This window comes from Ceratotherium simum, chromosome 2 (genome assembly GCF_057802395.1).
Source record: "Ceratotherium simum simum isolate JZ-2026a chromosome 2, ASM5780239v1, whole genome shotgun sequence".
NCBI lineage: Eukaryota > Metazoa > Chordata > Mammalia > Perissodactyla > Rhinocerotidae > Ceratotherium > Ceratotherium simum.
In genome coordinates, this window is record NC_141901.1 from 35,955,427 (window position 1) to 35,966,549 (window position 11,123).

An 11,123-nucleotide genomic window follows, 5' to 3' on the forward strand; every position below is an offset into this window, starting at 1 on the left:
TAATTTGCCCAAAAGTCACACAGTAGGTGAGGAGTAGAGCAGGCGAGCAGTCAGGCAGGAGAGGGGAAGCATCCCGGGCGGAGGAACAGCCTCTGGGAAGGCACAGGGGTGCGATAGCTTGGCCTCCAGGGAATCACCCCATGGCCCTGGAATATAGGGCTGGGTGGGATTGGGGAAGAGAGAATGGAAAGGTGGGGGCTTCTGCTACATATGAAGAACTCTGCTGGATGGGTGTAAGCAGGGACTCCACCCCAGTGGACTGCTCAACTGAAGCCGGAAAGGGGGGCTTGGAACCCCTTCAACCCCCAGATATGTTCTCCACCCTCAGAGACAGAATGCCAGCCTCCTGCTCCGCTGAGGCCTCCTCTTCAGATCCCTCCAGGATTAAGAAGAGATACCAGGTCATAGAGGAGGAGATGATGGGGGAGGAGATGAAGGGGAGAGAAGGCAGGTCTGAACCCTGGGTCTCCACAAGGATCATGCCCCTTGGGCCCAGGGCAAGCAATGACCTCACTGTTAATCCTTGCCCAGGCTTGAAGTAGGTGACGACCAAGACTATGTGAGGGTGCTGTCCCAGCCTGCATGTGCAAGTCCTGTCACACCCTAGTCAGTTGTGGGGGAAGGGTCTTCCTATGCCTCTGTTTACCCAACCACCCTTTTTTTTTTGCTGAGGAAGATTTGCCCTGAGCTAACATCTGCTGCCAATCTTCCTCTTTTTTTTTTTTTGTATGACAGCGGTCACCACAGCACTGCCACTGACAGACGGGTGGTGTAGGTCCGCCCCCAGTAACGGAACCCTGCGCGCAGAACTTAACCACTAGGCCACTGGGGCTGGCCCCCAACCTCGCTTTTTAAACAAAAGGCTTCTTCCCACATAAACACGCCCACAGTCTTGAGCTAACCTAGGCGGCAAGTTTCCCAGCGGGGCACAGGCTTCTGGGCTCTGGGGTGGGGAATAAGGTTCTCATGGGTGGAGACCACTGCCGCGGCCCTGTGCGCCCAGACTCCCCAGATCCTTTAACCCACGTTCTAGCCCACCGCCCCTCTGTGGTAAGCACTGCCCTCTGCAACTGCGCTGCGGCGCCTTTAAACCCTCTCGGCCCTTGCCCCGCCCCTGGTCCGCCCCGTCTGAGGCGGGAGCCGCTGAAAACCCCCGGCCCAGCCCGGGCGCACCACTCGCAGCTGCAGCCCCTGCCGGAGTGAGCAGCTCTCCTGACCCCCGTGAACGGTGAGCAGGCGGGAGGGGCCGGGAGTGGGGGGTATGTGCATGGTCTCTGGAAAGCAAAAAGCCCGTGTTTGCGACTTTCTGCAGTGAGCTTGAGGATCAGGGGCTTGGAGGCCAAGGTTCGATGACTTCTCTGCCCCGCCCTGTGCTGTCCTGTACCCGAACCCTGACCCGGCATTGTTGGGCAATGAGGTCAGGCGAGCCTTGCGGGTGCATAGACAGGGCGTCCGTCCGCAGCAAGGACTCAGGGACTACGCCCCACCTGCCGGCTCCAGCCCAGGGTCCTCGCCGGGGTGAGGAAAGGAGGGCGTCGGGGATTAGCTAGCTGGCCCGGAGTGTCGCGCGTGCAGGGTCCCGGCGCCCGCCCTGGGCCAGCTCCGCGCTGCCGGGCTTCCCGCGCGACCTTTCACTTCCTGGATCCAGGAGCACGTGTGGGTGCTACCTGCCCTCTGCGTCCCCGAGGCCGGCTTTTCTGTTCCTCCTCCTGCCAGCTCATTTTCCTGGGGCCTCGGGGTAACGGACCGGGGCGAGGGGGCTCCGTGCGCGGGTCCCACAGTGGCCTCGCCTTCCTCGGTTCAGGCTGGGAGTTGAAGCTGCAGTCGCCTCCAGGAGAGCCCCCTGACCTCAAGCATCTGGGAGCCTGCAGTCCTGACTGCGCCCCGAGGTGCCCTGCTTCTGTGAGGTGGTGTTGGGCAGGGATGGCTGCTTTCCAAGCCCTCCTGCCCCTACGCGAGCCGATGCTCCCACCCCGTGCCCCCTGCTGCTGGGAAAGCCGGTGGTGGCAGCGGGCGGTCGGACGGGAGGACTGCCCAGACCACTGCGTCACCCCAGCGGCGGGCGGTGGGTGACTCATCCCGCAGTAACGGCACAGGGTGTGGCGAGGGGGGTCGGCTGAGGGGGCCGGACCAGCAGGACCGGAAGTGGACTGCCGCCTTCCCTCGCTCTGCAGGCCTCCTGGAGCTCATCGCGGGAAAGTTCTGGGAGAACGTAGTATCTGTGAGCAGAAAGAAGAGGGGCTGTGAGCAGAAAGAAGAGGGGTGGAAGTGAGGATGGACCTGTGTGGAGATCGGTGTAGGAGGAGACCTGTGGCTGGGTGGGCCCTCCCTCATTCTCTGTTTGACTCCAGAGCACCAGACAGAGGGACAGCTCCCCATCTCCAACCCCCCTCCCAATTTCTCCTTCCTGGTCCATGGGGAAGACTTAAAACTGCAGAGGAAGCGAAGGTAGGATGGGGCCAGCCAGGCCCTACCTTTCCAGAACCAACAAATAGTCTTCGTCCAACTGCAACGCCCCTCTCTCACTCCATCGCCCAGTCCCTCTTCTGCCCCCTGGGGGTAGGCCTCTAATCCTTTATTCACCCCATCCCTTCTCCTCCAGGATTTTCAGGTATGGGGCTCTCTAGCTCAGAACATACCTTCCATTCCCAGAGCATTTCTTCTTCTCCTGAACCATTTACTTCTGTACCCCAAAGGTTATAACTTCGTGTCTCCACCAAATGCCTTCCATGCCCTCCACAGCTGCCTCCTTGGGGAATCCCTTGCATCTGGCTATACCTGAGATCCGCTGCGGGGGGTGTGGGAGGGGCCCTTCCCCAGGGATCCCACCTCTGCCCTCGGGGCTCAGAGCCTCCTCACTATTTGGTGTGTGCTGAGTGGATGTTTCTGCCTGATTGCCCCCACCCTGCCCCGTTCCTGTGTTTGGTACACAGAAGCCATGGCAACGCCCCCCCCACCCCTCCTCCCGCACAAGCCTTGTGGCTTCCTGTTTGTGTAGTTTCAGCTTGCTCTTCTGCTCACTTACTCTTGATGGTGAGGGGGCTGCCCCAGGTGGCCCCTTAATCATGGGTCTCCCACCATCCTTGCTTCTGCCTGCTCCCTGTGGCATTTCGCCCTTTCAGAATAGTCTTAATCCCAATTCTGAGTTGGGAAGTTCCCCTGAGTCCTGTCAGCACAATGAATGGAGAGTCCCTTTGTCTTCCCAATTAAACACTGCAGCCACAAACCTTCAAATCCTCCCACCCCCACTCTGTCGTCTGTCTTTTCTTTGGCATTGGCGTGGGGTGGGGTGGGGTGGGGTGAGGTAAGCTTCCAGCCCAGGGTCTGGGTGGGGCTGAGGGCTGGAGTGCCTTTTGTGGCCCCTCCCCCTTCCCTGACTATTGTAACCTTGTGGGTGGGGGTGAGGGCTGTTCCCACAGCTCCCGCTGGAGGTTAGGTTACTCACAGCCAACCCACCCCCCAAGTTGTTCTGCTGTCGTCTTCCCTTTGAATCCTCAGCTCTGGGCATCTCCCACACAGCTTCTTCCCACTCCAGCAGGCAACTGGCTGTTTTCCCTTCCTTTGAGGGAGGGCAGGGGATGGTCCCCTGGGTGGCACTGGGGTGGGCCATGCCAGCTCCAGCTCCAGCAGCCTCAGCGCATCAGCTCTCACCCGCCCATGGGGGTGGGGAGAAGAAACAGCTGCTGGCTGGCTGGGCCTGGCTGGGCCGGCCCTTCCCAGAGCTCCGCCCTTTGGCTCTGGCACCTCAGGTCTCTAGAGCAATGGCCCCAGAGTGGAGCCGAGACACTGCATCTGGAGGCTGTGACACTGCCAGCTGTGTGCAAGCCCCAGAGTTGGGAAGAGGCACTCAGCATCCACCCAGCTCCCAGAGATGGGTCTGGGAGGCCAAGTCTATCCTGCCCATGGGGGACGCTGGGAGGGTCAGGTTTCCGGCTTGCTCTCCGCTCCTAACTCTGGTGTCCAGGTTAATCATTCTCCTGCCTTTTCTTTCCCTGGGCCATCGTGTTCCCTGGGCCTCAGGCCACTTGGCTACGTGGAGAAACAGCCCTGAGGTCCAGGTGACCGTAGTGGAGCTACTCGCAGAAGAGAGGCCTGGACATTGGGCTGGGAAAGGGGCTTACTGGTGGCAGCAGCCCCTAACGCCCTTGCTTTTCTACCAAGTCTCCTAGCCCCACCCCTGTGTGTCAGGGATCACAGACTTACATAGACTGAGTGGTGGCTAAGCTGGAGGAGGGTATCTTGCCTCCCTCTCTCCACAGGCCTCAGCCCCTCGACCCGCCTGCTCTCCCCCAGCTGAGTGTGTTTGTGGCTGGTGGTGTAGGTCAAGACCCAGACTGACATTTATCTGCCCTGGCTTTCTGGCTGGGGGAAGTTGAGGGTGGGTTGCTCTTAATGAGGTTTAAAAATAACATTTATGAGGAGGATCTCTGCCGGAAATGTGCAGCTCGATAAGCTGGAGTAGAAAGGAGCAGCCATGTTGGAGTGTGGGGGAGGGGACTGGCCTGAGACACACAACACTGGGGCTGAGGGGTGTGAGGAGGTTTGAGGCAGCTGCTGTCCCTGTGGCCTGGCTGCTTGTACTGAGGCCAATCCCCGAGGTTCACGGAATGGGTGGTGGGATTGTTTAATCTGGGGTGTGTGGGAGAGAGGGAGCCAGAGTGACTTCATCCCTTAAGTCTGACCTGGCCTGGAGCCAGATGTGGGGAGAAAAAGTGTGTCCCTTTCCTCTCCTTGAACACAGGTGCCCGTGCTGGGGGAATCCTCTTTTATGAGCCACCGAGAGCTAGCTGTATTTCAGAGCAGAAACAAGAGCCCATCCAGGGAGAGGATGGGGGCAGGAAATGGGGTCCTGTCCCTTCTCTGGTCCTGGCTCCCCCTTGGCATCCATAGCATTCCCAGGACTTGCTCCACAGGCCCCTGGGTGAGGGACCGAGGCAGTGAGGTGGTGGGTGGGGACAGACTGCTCACTATGAGGTGCTGCCAGCTCAGGCCAGCAGTCGGGAAACCACGCAGTTCTTCCTAACCAAAGTCCTCAAACTAACTTAAAGAAACCCTCCTGCGTATTTCCCCACCCACCCTCTCTTCCCAGGTTTCCCTAAAAATACCACCCAAGGGTCCTGTTTTAGTTCCTTATTCCTGCTGTAACAAGTTACTATAAACTTAGTGACTTAAAGCAACACACATTTAATATCTTACAGTTCTAGAGACCCCAACAGAGGTGTCGGCAGGGCTGCGTTCCTTCTGCGGGTTTTAGGGGAGAATCCGTTTCCTTGCCTTCTCCAGCTTCTAGAGGCCACCTGCATTGCTTGGTTCCTGGCCCCGTGTCACTTCAACCTCTGCTTCCTTTTTACTTCTCCCACTCGCACTCGCCAGCCTCCCTCTTTTGCTTATAACGGCTCTTGTTGTGAGTACCCTGGGCTCACCTGGGTGATCCAGGGCACTCTCCCCATCTCAAGATCCTTAATTCAATCACAGCTGGAAAGTCCCTTTTTGCCATGTAAGGTAATGGTCACAGGTTCTAGGAATTAGGACACAGACACCTTTGGGGGGGGGCATTATTCTGTCTACCACAGCATCTATCTAGAAAGGAAAGTAGAATTTGTTTTTATTGCCTGGTTCCTCGTGGGAAGTTCCTTTTGCCTGCTGAAATCTAAGGGCCTACTCAGATCTACCTCTTCCAGGAAACCCTCCAGGCTGCTTCATCCCATACTCTTCTCTGAATTCCTGTGGTCTGACTGTGCAGTTTAGGATTCGTCATGTACAACGTTACGCGTTCCTGTTTGCTCACTATGTCTCTCTGATGGCACTGTGGGCGACTTTAGGAACAAGGACTTCTGTCTCTCCCACAATCCCTAGCACAAATAGTAGGTGCTCAATTAAAACCCAGTGGCTGATTGAGGGTAGATCCATCCAGTCCTCTAGCTCCTGGCATAGGTTTCCCAAACCATTCCATATTCTTCCTGCTTTCCCCAAATCACTCTCCTCCCCAGGGCTGTAAAAAGCAGGGTTGGGGTTAGAATGACCACTTTGCCTTTGCTAAAGCTGACTACCTCAAATGAGGAGCTGAACCCCATCTTGGCCTCATTTACTCCATATTCTATTCCAGTGGGTTTGATACTTCATTCTAGTAGTGGAACCATTCAAATGAAATCGAATGGGAAGCCTCAGTATAATAAACGGACTGCCTGTCATAGAGGTAGGGGCACCCAGAGATGGCCTGTGTGGCCCCTTAACACCTCATAGAGTTCTGAGCAATGCTTTTCTAGCCCATGTCCAGGGGTCAAGGTGAGATTCCCCTCGTTTGGCCGCTGTTACCTCTGGGTCCCACCCTGGGGATATGGTGTGTGTCTCTGCAGGCAGAACCCCCCACCCCACAGGCTGCAGAGTGCTGACCGCAGGCCTGGGTGTGTCCTCTCCCCAGCTCCCTACAGCCACCACCGCCCTTCAGAATGGCCAACAGGGGTCCTGCCTACGGCCTGAGCCGGGAGGTGCAGCAGAAGATTGAGAAACAATACGATGCGGACCTGGAGCAGATCTTGATCCAGTGGATCACCACCCAGTGCCGCAAGGATGTGGGCCGGCCCCAGCCTGGGCGTGAGAACTTCCAGAACTGGCTCAAGGATGGCACGGTGAGAGCTGGGCCCCTCTGACTGGAAGTGCCGGGAGAGCGGGGCTGGGTTTGGGGGACCGCGGGTTGTTTCACCTGAAGAACTGAGGGCACACCCGTCCCAACTTCTTCCTGAGCCCGAATATCTTCATCGTGCAGATGCCCCATGCTTTCCTCCCTCCCAGTGAGTGAAGGGTGAGGGTGAATGTGCCTCCCCTGCAGCAGAAGGCCCTGGGTGACACAAGGAAGAACAGCTCTAAGGACAGAACTGTGGGAGGTGCACTCCAGCCAGTGATACTGAAAGAGCCGCGTTTTCACTCTGGGCTCGAGGCAGGGGGCTGGGTGGGAAGGAGCCTGAGTCTCACTCCAGGTGGAGTTGGAGCTGTCTGTAGCTAGGAGAGGAACCTCTGGTTCACTGTGATCTGCGGTAGGCATGGCCTCACCTCTGCACACCTGCCGTCCTCACCCAGGTGCTGTGTGAGCTCATTAACGGACTGTACCCTGAGGGGCAGGCCCCAGTGAAGAAGATCCAGGCCTCCACCATGGCCTTCAAGCAGATGGAGCAGATCTCTCAGTTCCTGCAAGCAGCTGAGCGCTACGGCATCAACACCACTGACATCTTCCAGACTGTGGACCTCTGGGAAGGTGGGCCAGGGTCTGTGTGCTGTCATCCAGAAGATCAGAGATGGGGCTAGGCCATTGTGACTGGGGAGAATGGACAGGTTTCTGGCACCTGAGGATGAAGAGGGGTGTATATGTGTGTGTTCTATGGGGCAGTTGGCCATGTTGGGGGTTGGGATGGAGAGGGTATGGGGATGAAGAGTGAAAGAATTAGGAAGCTGGGCCTGCTAACTTAGTGATGGAGGTGGAACCCTGGCGTCCAGGACCCCAGCCCTGCTGAGGCCAACACGCCCCCTTCTCCTTCCCAGGAAAGAACATGGCCTGTGTGCAGCGGACGCTGATGAACCTGGGTGGGCTGGCGGTAGCCCGGGACGATGGGCTTTTCTCTGGGGATCCCAACTGGTTTCCTAAGTGAGTATTGCCGGGACAGCCCAGCCCAGCACAGCCCAGGGCAGGCGCGGTGACCCCGCCCATTCCGGTCCCTAGGAAACGATGATGCACTGTAGCAGCCAGCCCTTTACAAAGCACTTTCACATTCCTCGTCTCACTTCACCCTCACAACTCTCCCAGGATGGCAAGGGACTGTCCCTTTTGATAAGGAGGTGGCTTCAGAGAGTTCAAGGCTCTCAAGGGCACAGCTGGTGCCAGCACTTGAGCCCACAGCAAAGCCTGTGTTCTTCTAGGGAAGACATTTACTGGGGCAGCCAACACCCTCCTCCTAACCAGCGCTTTCTTTCCATCCAGAAAGTCCAAGGAGAACCCTCGGAACTTCTCAGACAACCAGCTGCAAGAGGGCAAGAATGTGATTGGGTTACAGATGGGCACCAACCGCGGGGCATCTCAGGCAGGCATGACCGGCTACGGAATGCCACGCCAGATCCTCTGATCCTGCCCCCCAGCCCTGCCCCTGCCCTCCTGTGAATGGTTAATATATATATATATTTTAGCAGTGACATTCCCTGAGAGCCCCTGGAGTTCTCAAGCTCCCCTCTGCTAGGGTGGGGGCCTGGCCTGGCCTGTCTCTTCTGGGAGTGCCCAATGGCAGCCTCTCCCCCATGCTTACTAATACATTCCCTTCTCCAAACCTACCAAAACTGGACCAATGGCCTCTTCCTTTCCCCTGGGACCAAAATTTGGGGGCCTGACCCTCCCTACCATACCTCTTCTCTTTCCCTCTGGCCTCTCTTACCCCGAGCTCTGTGCTCGCAATCCATTCCTTGGCTGGGGGTCGGGGATGCTGCCTTCTGGCCTTCCTTCCACAGAGATGCCTCGCCCACAGCTGTGGCTGCAGGGACTTAATTTATAAGGAGGGGCCTGTGGCAGCTGCCACCCCAGCCACAGCTGGACTGCGCTCGCCACACATCTGCGGCCGCCTGCCCTGGCAGAGGCCCTCTTGGCTTCTCATTTTCCATTCCCCTCGCTGTGGCTAAGGGGTGGGGGTGAGGGGACAGGGGAGGGAGGGCTGCCCACTGTGGGCTGGGGCTTGAAGAATCTGAGTTTGCTGATTTAAATAAAGAATTCTGTCTTTTTTCAATGGACTCTGGCTGTGTCTGGGCCACTGAGCCCGCTGCTGGGGAGGGAGGAATATGAGGAGTGCAATAACTGGTACCGGGGGTGGGCTTTAAGATGAAAGGTTGCAATCTCGATTGAGGTTGCAATCTCGAAAGGTTGAAATCTTCGATTTCCTTCCCCATCCTCTTTCTCCCTTGGTTTAGGTGAGGGTAGGTTGGGGTTGAGAAGGGACAGACCCTCACTGTCCTTGGGCTGCCCTTGGGCTAGGAGCCATAATGCAGGGTATGTGGGCAGTGTCCACAGGGAGATGGAGCCCTCACCTACCCCGGGAATTGGGCAGTCCTGCCTGGTGCTTCTGGCTGGGCCCCCTCCCCCAGCCAGCACAGCCTCTCAGCCACTGCAAGAGGGTGGGCCAGGCTGTTGGCACAGCCCTTTGTCTGGCAAGTATCCGGGTAGGAAGCCCCTCAGACAGGCTTGGGGCAAGGTGGCCTCTGTTGGAGTTGGCCAGATCAGCTTGGGGGCCAGGGACAGGGGTTGCGTGGTGAGGAGGAACTGGCAAGCTGGGGAATGAGCAGGGAGGAGGTGGTGGTGGCTGGAGGGAGGAAGCCTTGGTTGATCCCATGCACCGCACCGTGAGCTGCATGCTGGGGAGAGCCTAGCAGCCAGCTTCCCGTCTAGCTGGGTGGCCTTGGACCAAGATAATCAGTTTTGGGGTCAGGTTGTCCTGAGCTCCTAGCCCTGCCCCAGGCATGAATGTTCCACTCTTAGTTTCCAACTCCTGGGTGTCACCTTTTCCCCATGGCCTCCCCATCAGACCCTGTGTCTTCCTAGGGAGAACTTGAGAGACCCTGCGCCAGCCTCCCCCTCCCCCATCTGGTGCCAGCCCAGGGCGCTGGCCTCCATTGTTCCTGTGCCCCTTTCTACTTCAGGGCATCTCTGTTTCCTTAGGAGGAGAAAGCCACACATTGTGCTGAGGGTGACAGATTATGCAGGGGTTGGTAACCTCAGAGGTTCTTCCCACAACTCCTGGCCCCACTGTGGTTCCCTCTGCCAAGAAGCACCTACTGTGTGCCAGGCTGTATGCCAGTGCTGTGCATTAGCCATCATCCCACTGGCTCTCAGCTTGATCCTGACACCACGCTGCTGGAAAGATGGTATTTGCTTGCTTGCTACACTCCCTCGGGCCGGGCACAGATAAGATAGGTTGCAGCCTGTGTGCAAATTCCCAGGGGATTATCTGTCACTCTACCCCTTTATCTCCCATTCAGGAAGGCTTTGTGGAATGCCAGTGAGGGAGAGTGATGTGATTGCAGAGAAAACATTGAATTCACTGATATTTATACTAAAAAGACAAACCATTTGCACCCTTTATAGCTATAAATTATTGGCCACATGCATCACAACTTTCTGAGACACCCAGCATGTCACAGAGCCAAGACAGATCCACTGCCTTCTCCCAGTACATTCCCACAGTAATCCACAAGGTGGATGTTCCTGTATCATTTCCCCCATTTTGCCCCCAGATGAACACACTGGGTCTCAGGGCAAGAAACTTGCCCAAGGCCATGTAAGGAGTAAGTGGAGGGACAGGGATTTGAGCCCAGGTCAACCTGGCTGTGAGCTGTTCCAGGCTCAGCAAGAAGTGGGGCTGTAGAGGGACGAGAGGGACAAAAGGTGGTGTGGTGGTAGGACGTGTTCCTCATATGAAAACTAAAGGTAATAATAATTCCTTCCTCAGGAGGTTGCTATGAGGATTTTGTGAGATATATACAGAAAGCACTTTGCATAGTCCTAACACATAGCAAGTGCTCAGGAAATAGAAATGTGGGAGAAAAAGGTAGAGTTAGTGTGGACGCTGGGCTGGGAGAGGGGTGATGCCCAGCAGCGTCACTGGCCTGTTGAACATGGTCAGAGAGGGTTCAAGGAGCCTCATCCTCCAGTCCCTGGACTAACTTACTCTTCTAGGCAAGCATCGACTGGATTTGAGAGGTGCTCAGCCATGGGGCTCACCTGCCTTCTGGCTGCCACTGCCATCTACCAACAAGCTCTGTGAGGACGCTCCATGTCTCCCCTTAATTCATCTCACTGCAGGTTCAGCTCATTCCTTCTGGAAATGGCCTGCACTGACACCTCAAAATTTTGTTTTGCGGAGCCAGCCCCGATGGCCTAGCAGTTAAAGTTCGGCACGCTCCCCTTTGGCAGCCCAGGTTCGGTTTCCGGGCGCAAAACCACACCACCTGTCTGTCAATAGCCATGCGGTGGCAGCGGCTCACATAGAACTAGAAGGATATACAACTAGAATATATAACTATGTACTGGGGCTTTGGGAAAGAAAGGGAAAAAAAAAAAGAGAGAAAGGAAGATTGGCAACAGATGTTAGCTC

General features: G+C 56.8%; 1 protein-coding gene across 1 annotated transcript; it reads left to right on the forward strand.

Annotated features, from left to right (window-relative positions):
• Positions 1 to 1,122: 1,122 nt before the first annotated feature.
• On the forward strand, positions 1,123 to 8,762 carry TAGLN2 (transgelin 2). Its single transcript, XM_014797055.2, has 5 exons — positions 1,123 to 1,228; positions 6,422 to 6,629; positions 7,078 to 7,252; positions 7,537 to 7,639; positions 7,973 to 8,762. The coding sequence occupies exons 2-5, from the start codon at positions 6,450 to 6,452 to the stop codon at positions 8,112 to 8,114; spliced, it is 600 nt and encodes a 199-aa protein (XP_014652541.1). The 5' UTR covers positions 1,123 to 1,228; positions 6,422 to 6,449; the 3' UTR covers positions 8,115 to 8,762.
• The last annotated feature ends 2,361 nt before the right edge of the window (positions 8,763 to 11,123 follow it).

Coding starts and splice junctions, on each gene's coding strand:
- TAGLN2 (XM_014797055.2), top strand. CDS start 6,450: ATGGCCAACAGGGGTCCTGCCTACGGCCTGAGCCGGGAGGTGCAGCAG. Junction 6,630..7,077: donor ACTGGCTCAAGGATGGCACG/GTGAGAGCTGGG, acceptor GTCCTCACCCAG/GTGCTGTGTGAGCTCATTAA. Junction 7,640..7,972: donor GATCCCAACTGGTTTCCTAA/GTGAGTATTGCC, acceptor CTTTCCATCCAG/AAAGTCCAAGGAGAACCCTC.